This window comes from Botrytis cinerea, chromosome 15 (assembly GCF_000143535.2).
Source record: "Botrytis cinerea B05.10 chromosome 15, complete sequence".
Lineage (NCBI taxonomy): Eukaryota > Fungi > Ascomycota > Leotiomycetes > Helotiales > Sclerotiniaceae > Botrytis > Botrytis cinerea.
The window spans coordinates 1,323,144-1,337,122 of record NC_037324.1 but is presented as its reverse complement, the minus strand read 5'-3'; the positions used below and the strand labels follow the sequence as shown (position 1 = coordinate 1,337,122).

The 13,979-nt window shown below is 45.0% G+C and overlaps 4 protein-coding genes across 6 annotated transcripts; 2 read left to right on the top strand and 2 right to left on the bottom strand.

Annotated features, from left to right (window-relative positions):
- Positions 1-51: 51 nt before the first annotated feature.
- Bcapc2 lies at positions 52-3,123 on the top strand. The gene is made up of 2 exons (XM_024697576.1): positions 52-1,992; positions 2,050-3,123. Exons 1-2 carry the CDS (start codon positions 202-204, stop codon positions 2,968-2,970), a joined length of 2,712 nt encoding a protein of 903 aa, XP_024553392.1. The 5' UTR covers positions 52-201; the 3' UTR covers positions 2,971-3,123.
- A 56-nt stretch (positions 3,124-3,179) lies between these two features.
- Bcdhr2 lies at positions 3,180-6,268 on the bottom strand. The gene has a single exon (XM_001558314.2). It carries the CDS (start codon positions 6,084-6,086, stop codon positions 3,402-3,404), a length of 2,685 nt encoding a protein of 894 aa, XP_001558364.1. The 5' UTR covers positions 6,087-6,268; the 3' UTR covers positions 3,180-3,401.
- Positions 6,269-6,539: 271 nt separating this feature from the next.
- On the bottom strand, positions 6,540-10,482 carry BCIN_15g03770 (hypothetical protein). 2 transcript variants are annotated; one of them, XM_024697575.1, is made up of 6 exons: positions 10,062-10,482; positions 8,926-9,995; positions 8,731-8,805; positions 8,193-8,570; positions 7,881-8,145; positions 6,540-7,831 (listed from the first exon to the last, which is right to left on the bottom strand). In XM_024697575.1, exons 2-6 carry the CDS (start codon positions 9,458-9,460, stop codon positions 7,093-7,095), a joined length of 1,992 nt encoding a protein of 663 aa, XP_024553390.1. In that variant the 5' UTR covers positions 9,461-9,995; positions 10,062-10,482; the 3' UTR covers positions 6,540-7,092. The 2 variants fall into 2 exon arrangements, with proteins under 2 accessions (XP_024553390.1, XP_024553391.1); XM_024697574.1 differs by having other exon boundaries at positions 8,926-10,482.
- Positions 10,483-12,493: 2,011 nt separating this feature from the next.
- Positions 12,494-13,492, top strand: BCIN_15g03760 (hypothetical protein). 2 transcript variants are annotated; one of them, XM_024697573.1, is made up of 2 exons: positions 12,494-12,641; positions 12,726-13,492. In XM_024697573.1, exons 1-2 carry the CDS (start codon positions 12,613-12,615, stop codon positions 13,309-13,311), a joined length of 615 nt encoding a protein of 204 aa, XP_024553388.1. In that variant the 5' UTR covers positions 12,494-12,612; the 3' UTR covers positions 13,312-13,492. The 2 variants fall into 2 exon arrangements, with proteins under 2 accessions (XP_024553388.1, XP_024553389.1); XM_024697572.1 differs by having other exon boundaries at positions 12,494-13,492.
- Positions 13,493-13,979: the final 487 nt, after the last annotated feature.

Here is a 13,979-nt window from a genome sequence, read left to right as displayed (position 1 = left end):
TTCTGTCTTCATTGCGTGCCGGAGTTTATCACAAGAAACACACGATCACGTGATATCGTGATTTCAATATTTGGATGCTCTTTCCATGAACAGTATTGTTATTGTTATACAGCTTCCATTTCAGCGATTAATACAGAACGAATCACAGAATACATAAAGTAATGCAAAAATCATTTGCTATCCGATAGAATCCCCATCGTGATGGCCACTTTTGCTACGAAAAGAAAACGCGTTTTGGATTCAGTATTCAAAAAGCCTGAGATCTCAGAACCTACCCCAGTCGCAACGCCAACCGGTAGCTTTACAACATCAAGCCAACCATTTGGAGAATCACAAAGCTTCAATCATGGGCCAAAGACACCTTCTTCAAATACGAGGAGCTCGCAGCAGCTTAGAGGGCATGATCGGGATTCGTCTGTAGCGCAAGTTCGTGATCAAATCCAATGGGATAGATCTTGGCATACTGTCACTTATCGTCTCCAACTTCCAGATGTACCATTAGACACGGGTTCTATTGAGACTCTGAGACCTCTATCGATACTATCTGATCCATCCTTTGACGACGCCTTGAAGGATGTTCTGGACCCCGTCAATCGCCTTCCATTTGCTTTGCATACGGATGATCTCCTTGTTTGGCATACCCAACAAGTTCGTAGACATCTTCTCCGTCAAATCTTGCCGGTATTGCGACTCTACGCTGATGAAGAGGGTCCCCGATCTTTGGTTTTTGGCAGTGTCAAGATATTAGATTTTGCTCATCGTATGTACTTGCATGGCTTGTCAGTCATTCTCAAACAAGTTGAGCTTTTTACTCCGGGGCTCTCGCGTGTAATTTTGGAGAAGTTCCGACGGGATCTACATGCTATCATAACCAATTCTCTTACAGATCAATTCATTGCAGCATTAAGGACGGTTCTCGAAAATTATGTTTCTTCTATCCTTGGATTGCAGGGCAAAAAGGGATCTGGTATTGCACCTATTGATGCGAGGACGGATAAAGTTTGTAACGAAATGCTCAACCTTGTCGAGTCTTTACACAAAGTTGGCCTAGCTGGGGAAAAGTTCGAGGTGATTTTTGCCGAAATCATGAATCACTCTATGACTGAATATGTCAATCGGGGTTGCAAAGGACTGTGGTCTGCAACTGAAATAAATATAACCCCCCAAGATGGCGAAAGAAGGAACTCCGTACTTCCACGAACGGCACATCACGTATCACCGTCCAATTGTGTTACAGATCTTTGTGGGTGGATTGGAGATCGGTATTCCAAACTTGCTGTCCTGGTCTTTAAAGTCATCGACAATGTTGAAGTAGCTTGGAGCGATATGGAAAGGTGGAAGGAAATGAGCATTGGCCGTCTTGCAGCACTTAGGACAGATGAGTTATTTGATATTGTTGTAAATTGGCCAAATAGTAATGGAGCATTGCACGACCTTCGAACAACCATTACCACGCCTCAGAGACGATTACACTTGACAGAAGCTTTTGCAGCCACTCTAAAAGAGAGGCTACTTCATCCAGGGGCTTCTACATTGTTGATTCTACAGACCTACATCTCAATGATTTGGTCATTTCATTCGCTTGACCACTCGAAAGTACTCTTAGATCGTGTAGCGTATCCATTACAGGTATACCTATGCTCACGAGAAGATACGGTCCGAATAATCATCACAGGTTTACTTTCAGACACTGAAGATGCGCAAGGAAATCCAATAGAATCGGGTGGAGATAGACTCATTGAGCTAGCCCATTTACTCAATAATGATTCAGAACATTCGGGACAAAAAATTGACGATGAAGAATTAGACTGGCACGACATGGAATGGGTGCCTGATCCTGTAGATGCAGGTCCAGGATACAAGAGGTCCAAAAGCGCTGATATCATTGGAACATTAATTGGGGTTTTCGGATCTCAAGATGTTTTTATCAAAGAATTTCAGAATATAATCAGTGAAAACCTTCTAAAGAATGACGGAGCTTATGAAAAAGAGGTATGTGCTTATTTTTCTATTCACCTTCTTATACTTGCAATTCTAATAATTTCTCAGATCAAAGTTCTCGAATTGCTAAAATCACGCTTCGGCGAGGCGCCACTGCAAAGTTGTGAAGTGATGCTAAAAGACATTCTCGATTCCGTTCGCCTGGACCTTGCCATCCACAAAACTCAAGATCTCAGCATCGCAGAAAGGAAAGCCATGCCTCCCCCGCCAACTCAACCAATTCTCCATACCAAGATACTCTCCCGTCTCTTCTGGCCCCCTCTCCAAGAATCCACCTTTACTCTCCCTCCTCAAATCACCAATCTCCAATCGGACTACTCCACCGCCTTTTCCTCCCTCAAGCCTTCCAGAAAACTCACCTGGCTTCCTGCGCTCGGCCACACAACCGTCGAGCTTGAATTAGCTGATCGTACTGTGGTCGAAGAATGCACAACCTGGCAAGCCACCGTAATTTCATGTTTCCACAGCGAAACCACGCATCACAATCCCGACGACGAAGACCTCCCCGCTCAAAAAAGCATCGAAGAACTAACCTCCGAACTCGAAATGGACTCGGTGCTCATCCTTTCCGCCCTCAAATTCTGGGTCTCAAAACTCGTGCTCCAGGAATCCCCGCCTAAATCGCAAGTGTACTCTGTTCTCGAAACGCTCAACGCATCGGATCGTGCGCGTTCTGACGCCCTCGCTTCGGCGCCCGTGGGTGCTGATCATGGCGATGATGAGGGAGAAGGAGAGACGGAAGAAAAGGGTATCGCGGGCGAAAATGCAAAGGTTTATTGGCAGTTTGTGCAGAGCATGTTGACGAATAGTTCGAGTCAGATGGGAGCCCCGCAGATTGCGATGATGTTGAAGATGCTGATAGCAGAGGGATTTCCATACAGTAACGAGGAATTGTTAGAGTGGTTGGGTGGGAAGGTAGAGGAGGGTGTATTGGAGTGTGTCGGCGGCCGATATCGTTTGAAGAAGTAGGTAGGGTGCCTAGAGAAGGAAATGCGGTATGTGATATGTAGTGTCGCTCGCGTTGAGGATCATGTCTAGCTGAGTGATATATTTATTATATATACCCACCGCAATCAATTTTACGTGGAAAATCCAGTGCAGCCCCAGCTTTCTGCATCCGGAGAACATACATGGTGGAATCTTGTCTCAATGCTTTGCATGTAATTGCGAGATCTGTTTGCAATTAATTGTCGTGTAATATTAAAATGGTATATATTTTGAGAGGTCAGGTTACATCTATGAAGCGCATAGATCTCTATCTCCTGCATTCTACACCTCGCATCTCTTGGGTATCTATCTATCTATCTATCTATCCATCCATTCACCCAGATATCTCTCTTTCACAGCGTCCAATACTCCTTTCCAGAGAACAATAAACCTAAGCCCATTCCCACTCCCACTCACATCCATCCACCTAGGGACTCCAACACCCAATCCGCCTGCACAGCGCTAACCTTCTTCGCCCAATTCCTCGTACTGAACACATTTTCCAAGAACATAATCGCCTCCATTTTCCTTCCCCAGAGCACGCTCTGCGGATGAATAACCACCGCATTCTTTCCCTTTGTCGTTACATAACTTCCATCTGGTGCCAACGTCGCCGTCCTATCTCCAAATGATTTCAGAAATGCCTTAATCAGACATTCAGCTCTTTCCGGGGTAGAGGGTTCGAAGGGCTGCGGATCAGGAGGGGGAAGAGCATCAATGAGACCATGAGTGACGCTTAATTGACGCAATTGTTTGCGGTTCAGCATTGCGGATTTCATTGCTCGTGCGCTGATGTTGCGAGATTTGCACCATTGGAATCGATTTGTATTTTCCGAGGCATAGCGTTGCATGGTTGTGAGATAAGTGAGCAGATCGCCTTCGCGACGGATGATATCGGCGCGATTGGCATCGACTTCTTCTTCTTGTTCTTGAGATTTCGGTTGGATGAAAACTTCGGAATCAGCGGTTAGGAGGGAGATAACGTCAATGGCGTCGAGGACGCAATTGAACTCGGGAGATGAGGAGGCGATGAGGGCACGTCCATAAGCGGCAGGAAGAGGGAAACTGGCCATCTTTTTACCATCTGTGGTTAAGTTACCTTCGTCATCAAGAGCTCCCATAGCGTTAAGTTGGAAGATGGCATGCTTCATAGCTTCCACATCAGGTGCATCCATGAGAGGAAAGTTGATAACATCTTGAACTCCTCGAGCTTTCATTTTAAGAACTGCCTCGAGCACATCGCAACGAAGAATTTCAGGAATTTCATCTTGAAGCCAAGATTCATATTCGTCTTTACCATATGCTCTCCAACATTTACCAGGCGCTTCACGACCAGCACGACCCATTCTTTGGAGGGCGGACTGTTTAGAGATCGGCACGACAAGCAAAGATTCCATCCCCAACTTTGTGCGATATTTCTTAACCTTGGCTTTACCGCTGTCAACTACATATCGCACACCAGGAACTGTTACTGACGTTTCCGCAATGTTAGTAGCCAGAACGATTTTCCTCGTCCTGGGCTCCTTGACTGGATCGAAGGCTAACTGTTGAGCATCTGGTGGAAGAGCACCATACAGCGGTATAACCTTGATTCTCGGCACTTCTTTGCTTAGAGACTCGCCAAGAGCCTCAAGTCTCGTTTGCATATATTCAATCTCTTCTTGACCGACTAGAAAGACCAGTATATCTCCGGGAAGAGGTTCCGTAACATGGATACTTGCAATCCTTTTGAACATAGTCTCCTGGTAATTACTGGGGTCGGCTGGCTTGTCATAGTATAGGTCGACTTTGAATTTCCTACCTTTGACTTCCTCAATGGCAACGCCAGTGTCTGCTTTTTCGGGGCTTTGTATCTCTTTTAATTCCACATTCTCTGCCTTTCCAGACTTTACAGCCAGCATTGGTTTGGCAGCCTCAATGACCTTCTCATTGTTCACAAGATGTGGTGCAAATATTGAGCCATAGTTGTTTCCTGGTTGATAACTAGGATTTGAGTCAGGGTTTGCAAAGAAAGCTTCGTATCCCCCTAAATCAAGAGTTGCACTCATGATAACGACTTTCAACGGAATACCACCACGGCCTTGCTTATCTCCATGAACTATCTGTCGAAGGAATCCAGCAATAAGATCAACATCAACCCCTCTCTCGTGAATTTCATCAATAATGACAGCACTGTATTTTCTAAGATTTGGATCATGGACCATTTCTTGAAGCAAGGTACCTTCGGTAACAAATTTGATCTTCATTCCAATGGGTGTATTGGTATCAAAACGAACGGAATAACCGACCTTTCCAGGAGTATTTGTACGTTGGTATCCAAGGGCAGATCCCATCTCGGCAGCAACACGACGGGCTAAAGTAATAGCAGCAACACGACGAGGTTGTGTGATAGCAATGACTCCGCCAACTGAGATTTCCTCTTCTTGGCCCGTCGCATTCTTGACTTTTACCTTTTGTTTCTTGCACCAAGGCTCATCATGCATAAATTGAGGCAATTGAGTACTTTTTCCAGAACCCGTCTCTGCAGTCAAGAGAAGGACGTCATTGGTGCGCAAAGCAGTTTTAAGATCAACCAGTTTTTTATATACCGGAAGCGATTTCCGAAACGGCTCGAGTTCCCTAGCTGTTTTCTGTAGATGCCTGTCCGGGGCCGCATTTTTGGTATTCTCACTGCCAGATCTCGGATTTGGTGCCCGCTGTCGATCGTTTGCCTCCCCAAAGGATTTGATTTTGCTGGTGCCATTGATTGATTTTTTCGCTTCGTGAGGGACTCCAGCTTCTTCTTCGTGCTCTTTCTCACCGACCTCCAAGACATCCGCATGCTCCAATTTTGTAAACTTTGCACCATTTGCATTTGTCACCTTTTCCTGTACCACTGCCAGCTTCTTCCTCTTCGAGTCTGATTTAGGGCTTCCATCTCTTAGACGTTTCGTGCCTGTGGATTTCGTCGAATGTGATTGCGGTTGCGATTTCAATTTCGATTTCGATTGCGCCTGTTTCTGATTTGTAGATTTCGTATCTAAAGCCCTCGCCTTTTGCACAACCTTCGGAGTCTCATCAGCATCGTCGCCGAACTTAAGAAGAACCTTCTCGGGCATGACGGCGATTGCTAGGAATTCTCCAGCTCTCTAAGCCTGACGTCTTCCAAAAACGCTTTCTCGTCGAGATAATTCGTATTTTCTATTATCGTAAGAATGATAGAGCAAAACTCAATATACTTATCGAGAGAAAAGATCTCAAATTGTAGAGAAAAATGTAATAGTGAGGAGTTGGGAAGCTCTCTTTTATATCAGTATAGGAAAAGATTATTTTACAATGTTCAGAGAAAGCAACGGGAACTTTTTTCTGCCACGTCCTACCGCTTCTCTTCAGAGTTGTGATCGACGAAGCTATCAGCCTTGTGGTGGTCAGCATTGTATAATTATTAGCCTTACATTGTGTGATGGGACGACATCATCCCAGAAGATAGAAATAAGTCTGAGTAGCATCTCATTTAGTATAATCAAATAAAAAACTCAAGTATTTCTTTGAAACAATAATGTCTTAATTATTGCCCTCTCTAATCAATATCATATTATATGTAATCAAGTCAAAATAGTTCTTGCTAATTTTCCTATTTCTCTTGGTTCTAATGTGCGTATTGAAAATTTGGGAAGTCAAAGCGGCCATTCAAACATTTTTTTCTGTAGAGCACAACCACAAAAGTTTTTATCCAAATATTCTCTATTCGCTGATTATGTATGTTTATTTAACGCTGGGCTGCCCAGGAAGATCATAATCGGTGCCAACACCCACCACCACCATCATCATTGCTACAATCTCAACCAATTCTTTGGGGGGGGGGGCAGGAAAGAAGATTCATGAAGCCACTAACACACAAGTAGTCTCCCCATTTAAAGTTGGTATACGAACCTAGAACTCCTATCTACGCCAGTATGCCTTTCCTGCCAGGTCCAAATAGCCCAAATGACTCTTATGTGTGCATGAGTGTTTTAAAAAAGGAAAAAGGAAAAAGGAAAGTTGACGGAAAGAGTAAGTAGAGAGTGAGTTATGCTTGCAATTTTGAGATGCATCCATAAATTTTTGGTTTGGCCGATGTGCTCTTCAAAAGTCTCCCATGTCCCCATTTGGAGTGGAATACGGCTCAGCATCTCTACTTCCTCTCTGTCTCTGCTGCTCATGTTCCCGTTGCCGATTTTGCTGGTGCTGCTGAAGTTGTTGCTCAACTTGGTGGTTCTGCTGATACTGCTGAGCGTGTTGTTGGGATTGAAACCCAAAGCCGTGAGCCAGCTGCTGGCTTTGAAAGGCAACAGAATCTTCTTGTTGGTAAACTGAAGATATGTAATTGTGGAGGTGGGCTGGGTTCAGGCGTTCAGGTAGATCAAATGCTGTACTTCCCATAGATCCAAACCCAATCGGTCTGTGTTGGGAATAAGAGGGAGTGGGTGGAGGCATAAAAGTATTTGACACTGCAGACGATCCCGGGGGCAAGTTTGTTGGAAACATATAACCCGTCGAATTTGCCGAGGGTCCCAACGAGTTGGCTGGAGGAGGTGCGGGCTGCCGTTGTCCGTTGTTCGTGATCGATCCACCCATGGTTCCGGGTGAGCCTTCCTCCGAGTTCGAATTATGCCGCGAATGCGTGTGAAAGGGATTGACTTCATTTTGCAGCTGTGAAGTGGGGATGTAGAGTCTGTTAGAACTCAATGAACTGGGACGCCTTACTGAAGGTGCTGGTGCTGTCCCAGACCCGGCCATTCTTCCTCGGGCAACGTGACGTCGGTTTGGCGTAGTATCGGTCGCTTGCCAGACTGGTGTGTGATAGTCCTGTGGATCAAGTGCGCTTCCTGCATGTTAGCTATTTTCTCAGAGAGTAATTGTTCGAAACATACCCTGAATTGACGAGGCCTGATTCAGCGGAACGGGCAGTTATATTATGGCGACTTCGCATTTGCTGCCGTACAAGCTGCTCAATCACCTTCCTTGTAGATTGGGTGGGAACTTTATCCCTGCAGTATGGACAGCTATCGTTCTCCTTGAACCATGTCTTGAGACATACATCTCCAAATATATGTTTACACTTGGGCATACGTAACGGCTGTTCAATCACACCTTCGGGATTCGCTACGCCGATTTCTTCGTAGCAAATAGAACAACCTGGACATGGTTAGAAGAGCTGCAAAAAACCTCTATTCAAGACTTACTGCGTTCTTCTTGCGTCAGAGCATCAGTATTCATTTTCTGGAGTGAAGACAAAAACTTTTTGGATGGCGTTCCTTTACCATAATTCCCCGGGTCAAGAGCACGACTCAGGTTAACGCCACGACTGCGTAAAGCAGAAGCAAAGGCGGCATTGTCTAACATCTGCATTTGAGCAGCTTCGAATCCTCCCATAAGATCATCATCTTGGTCACTTTCTCCCCATTCTTCTTCATCGGTATCCGAATCTCTACCGGTACGACTAGCACGGCCCAACGCTGCTCTACGTTGAGCATCAGCCAAACGACGTCCTGATCTAGCACTTGATCGTTCCCATTCGGAATTTCCAGTGGAAACAGAAACGTACGACGATGCAGGCCCAACTAAAAATTTCGTTAGTGGACGGATGCCTTCTCTTTCATATTGGTCTGTCTAATCATCAAAGCAGAGAAATGTAAAAATAAAAGGGTAAGTTAGGTGTTAATTAGAGGGACATTGAATGAAATTTATAGGATGCTCAAACATAGAAGTGGGTGTACTCACAGGCTTCTGAAATAGCACCTTGGGGAGCATGTCGATGTCGTAGCTCTCGTTCCCGCTCCCGCCTTCTTTGTTGAACTATTTCGAGGTTGTCAGCTTCAGTAATCTTACAACCATCCAAGAAGTATTTGTCCCACGAGCTGACGGAAAACTGTATCTCTAAATAGAGGAATGGGGTAGTTGAAGTTGGGGGATTACCTTGTTCCTGTGAAGGACCCGGAACACCATTGTTCCCCGGTCTTTGAGGGGTATTATTGTTGTCCGCTGTGGAATTTTCATTGGTGAACATTGGCATAGCTTGAGTGTTATGAGGCAAAGGTCCCATCCAAGAGTTGTACTCGGGGGGGGCTGTCATAGGAGGGAGGGCAGGGAAGGGTCTGCCAGGTGTCTCTGGATTTTGATGTTGAGAGTCTGCAAGATCGTGATATTGAGCACGCGCATTCTGGGACCAGTGGGCGGCATAACCTGGACTGGCAAAATTTGAAGCTGCATTACCATACGGGCTTGAGGGATAATTTGAAGTGCGATACACCATGGCAGAGGGCATATGGTAGCTTCCTTGGTAGCCCGCCCAAGGATTCATGAGCGGTGGATAGCGGGTACTGGGCGGTTGCATACCATTCCGCGAGGCTTCGTTATTTGGACAGCGAGAGGTATTCGCATTTTGTAGAGGCGGCGCATACGGCATATCAACATCGTCATCCCCCATAGAATTATCCATAGTATTATCCATTTATCTTATCAACCCCGCACTGACCTGGGATTGAAAGTCGAAGGGCAAGCTCCAAATCTATGACGACGATTCGTCGGAGATAGTTGATTAGGTGTTGTATATGACTCCAAATATCCTTATTCAAGTGTCGTCAATATTCCTTAGATGCTCATTTGACTTGACATTATCGTGTGACGTTGTAGTTTTGAAGCCGCACAAACAAAATGGTGATAGGAAGGCTGCAAAGGGTGCTGTTGTTGACGGTTGGCAAAGGACTCGCACAATGGAGGGTTGAGAGGTCGAGAGATTGATGCTCCGTGGAAGGTCGAAAGGTTGCGAGAAAGGCTCTGAGAAAGGATCCGAGAAAGGCTCCGAGAAAGGATCCGAGATTGATTCACCCAGGTAATATGAATTGTTGAATATGGTGGAAATATGAACAATAATATCAAATGAAAGAGGAACTGCTGTGCAAAGTAGGAATCAGGAATCGGGAATCAGGCGGGGCTTTTGGGATTGGGGTTTGATGCGGAGCTGACTGAGTCTGGTCTGGTCGCAACTAAGTCGGGTGTTAGTTATGATTACCCAGTATTGACTTTCTGAAGCCGAGACTGGGAGTTAGTACAAATATGTCGCTGGGAGGGGGTGTCCTTGGATTTTGTACGAGAGATGTCTTGCCGTGGCTAATTAATCATTGGCATCAAGATCACGTTAAGAAAAGGCAGCTTGCCCCAAATGAATGAAGCTGCTGCTTGCTATACACCAATTGTTGTGCATGCAACGGATAGAAGGCAACGGATAGCAGTCAACGAAACGAATATTTGAAAGGAGAATGCACGAATGAATGCACTGGTCGTTGCATGAAACCTTTGTGAATTGAGGCGAGGCGTACGAGTAGAGTGTGCACTGGGTCGTATGGCAATATGGGTGTGAGCAGTATGGACAAGTGTATTGGGGATCTCAAGAGATTGAAACAGTTCATAGAGTCCTCAGTAGGTCGATGTAGGTCTCTCGTCTGCTAGCCAGGTGCATGCCCCAGCTAGATCCGAGACCCTCCACAGATACTGCACCAACGCTCCACGACTCATGGCTTTTCAAGGAGGATGTACAAAGAAGAATGTCTTAGATTTGAACGGAGGCACATCTCCTTGCAGTCTCTCACAGCAAGGTCAGTGAAGCCATAGATATAGATACATGCTGCATACATCCTGTCGACATCCATACTACGCAGAGTGGGAGCGAGGGCGAGAGCAGACTCGTCTGGACATCTCCACAAGGTGCTGCTGATCTTCTTTAATCTACACTAGCACTCTCTATTCTAGCTAGATTCTTGAACACCTAGGTAGCTTTATCGATAACGATAAGTCGACATCAGACATACACATCTTCCTGTGTCTTGTCTGTTGAAGGCGACGAGGTATCTATGTACATTATCTGCCCGCTGCACCATCATCAGCAGACTGCATACCTAGCCAGCTTCCAAGCGCTCTTCTGCAACAATGCATCCATATATCCATCTATCTATCTATTTTCTCCGGCCGGCATCTGTCCGATCCTGAGAGATGATAACAGACCCTCCCCTACCCCACCCACCCCACCCCACCACTATCTCGAGCTTGATGTTCAATGGCACTGCATACACAGATCCGAGAAACTGGTCATATGCGTTCCGACTATTGAGGAGCAGGAAGGGTTCTGTTCCCTTTGATCCTTCCGACAAAGGCATGCACCACTCTCTCAAAACGGAGAACGGAAGACGGAAGACGGAAAATGGGAGAGTGAACAGCGGTGAGGGGGTGGAAAGGGCACGATAGCCGTGCCATTTATGTCTATGAAGGAAGGTCACGATATCAAATCTCGTGAGATCATCAAATCGACCCTGGCGCTTTATCCTCATTGTACTTGATGCATGCCACCGCTCACTCTTCTTGCATTGGAGCCGATTTGTCTGCAAAAAGCAATCGGGCAATGGTAACCTTACAACTGTTCAACCCAAAACAAACAGTGGTAAACTCTCGTTCCTCGCAGGTCCAGGTGAGGAAAGCGAAAGGTCTCACACAACTTCCAAGGTTTTTTCATCCACCTTTTTTTTTCCTTTTTCTTTCTCCGCTCAAAGGTGTCTGGGCGGCAGCAGCACGCACAGCGCCATTTCTTACACTTGTTCGTTCGGCAAGTATATGAGATAAATGATTGCATCTACATACTTGACAACTGTACGAACAGCAGTCCAAGCTCACTGCTGCAATCCTTTGTCCTGGTGGGGAACATGGTTATGGCACATATGACTGACTATACATCCACAATTATCAACGATATCGTTGCAACAATATGCATCCTCTTATACAAATTCGGCAAGTCCTCAAATTTCGAGCTTGCCGGCCATCAAGAAGGGATCACCGGTGTGTTCAACATCAGCACACACAAGAACTCACCATCATGTCGATTCCCCTCATTAACAAGTGCTCATTTTGTATAAACATCGCCACCAGTATCAGCACCCAAATGCGAGATGCCAAATGCAACATCCCATTTCGTGAATTCCACCGCCGCACACTGCATATAGCACCTATATGGCTTCCCCATATGTGTTCCAATCAGGTTCGTATAACGATCCAAGGTTATGATGTACGAGTGCAATAAGTAAGGCGAGTCTTTTTCTACCATTCAACCATTCAGCTCTTACCAAAATACAGTAGGTACTCACGCTATGGAGTGTGGAGCGATAGATTTCAAGCAATTTCACCATGACCCCTCCTTGGCTCACATGATTTTGGTCAGAACACAAGCAGCTGTTCAACAATGAAGATTCTTACAATACGAATATTACCTGCATCATCTTCGCCGACTCCACCAAGCGATTGCCAATTCACGTTTCTCGGAAGCTTAAGGATTACAAAGATCCTCGTGATCACTACCGATTCATCTGGGAGCCCCTTGGGCGAATGTCTAGAACACTCTATCTTTCCTGGCGACGACCAAAAAGACTAGTAATTTCTGTCATTCCCTATAGCCGATTATATATTTATACTCATTACCATTGGAAAATATACTCATCCTGACCTGGTAAAATGATATGTTCGACACAACCGAGTGGATGAGAACTTCGAGTCAATACCTCTCATCCACAACTCTCATCTCAAGCCTTTCTTTGTTGCATTACGTATCGTTTGCATTTTATGAATACGGCGATGATGTCGATACTCAGGTAGCTAGCTATGTGTTCCTTTGCCTGTCTGTTCGATACCAATCAGGCATGGCCATCGTCTCACGTGTCGGGGTTGTTGCACAGAAATCCAACATACATATATATATCACCTCCCTTCACCAAATCCACAAAATATATCTTCAAACCAGCTATCTCCTCTCACAAACAATTCCAGAATCAAGAGCATAAAGACAATTACTCCACACTACCAGGAAACAATCGTCGCCTAGGAAAACGGACCAGTCGGGTAACAAAACGACCACTGTCATCGAATCTCCAACTTTTCATCCATGTTTCACAAGAGTATATAAACTTTCATAATCCAATGTCAATCACATACGACCATAGACTGAAGAGAATTGGGCATCCCGTCCGCTCTGCCATACACAAGCTTCAGATCGGTGGATTAGTAGTTGGGTGGGTGACCACCAGCGAATCCCCACTGTTGTATGTACTTTTGTTGTTGTTTTTGCCGTTTTATCACTCACTCACTTCCTCTTTATTATTCCCGTTCTCGAGAACTTCATTTTTGTCTTTAGTTCGTTGTTTAAAGCTGTATGTATATCTGTTTGTCCATCGTTATTTACTTTCCTCTCCCTCCCTTCTTTTTATTCAGCAAATACATATCAAGACGGGCAGGCGAGATATACATAAGAGGAAGGATGAGTGAGATATAGATCGAAGATCCAAATTCCCCTTTCCCTACTACATACTACCTGCATGCTCTCAGCCTCGCATTTGTCTCTGCTTTTGAATAAGAATACACGCGTATAGATGATAATGGAACTATATACCTACTCCTTCGTTCTCCTATAGCATCTACGGATCTTGATCTTGATCTTGATCTTGATCTCGATCCCTCTACTCTCTGCTCGCTGCTCGATAAACACGTTTTTGAATCCCTGATCCGGAGGAGGAACTATGATGGTGATGATGATGATGATGATTCTTGCATCTATTGATGTACAGAAATACATACATGCATACACCTCATACATGAAAATTCAAACCACAAACCACAAATCCAAACTACAGAATCACAGATCGAGCTTCCAATTGTATATATGTATATGCATATAAAGATATTATCACATCTCTCGTTCCCCTATCTCAATCTCTTCTCGAAACATAGACTCTTTCCCTCTCTCTCCCCTTTTATTTTTTATTTCTTTCAAGAAATAAATAAAAAATAAAAAATAACATAAAGAGAGCCAACTAACCCAACCACTCACCCATCCATCCATCCATCTTAGTACTCTCATGTCCTAACCTATCCTATCCTATCCTATCCTATCCTATCCTATCCTATCCTATCCTATCCTATCCTATCCTATCCTA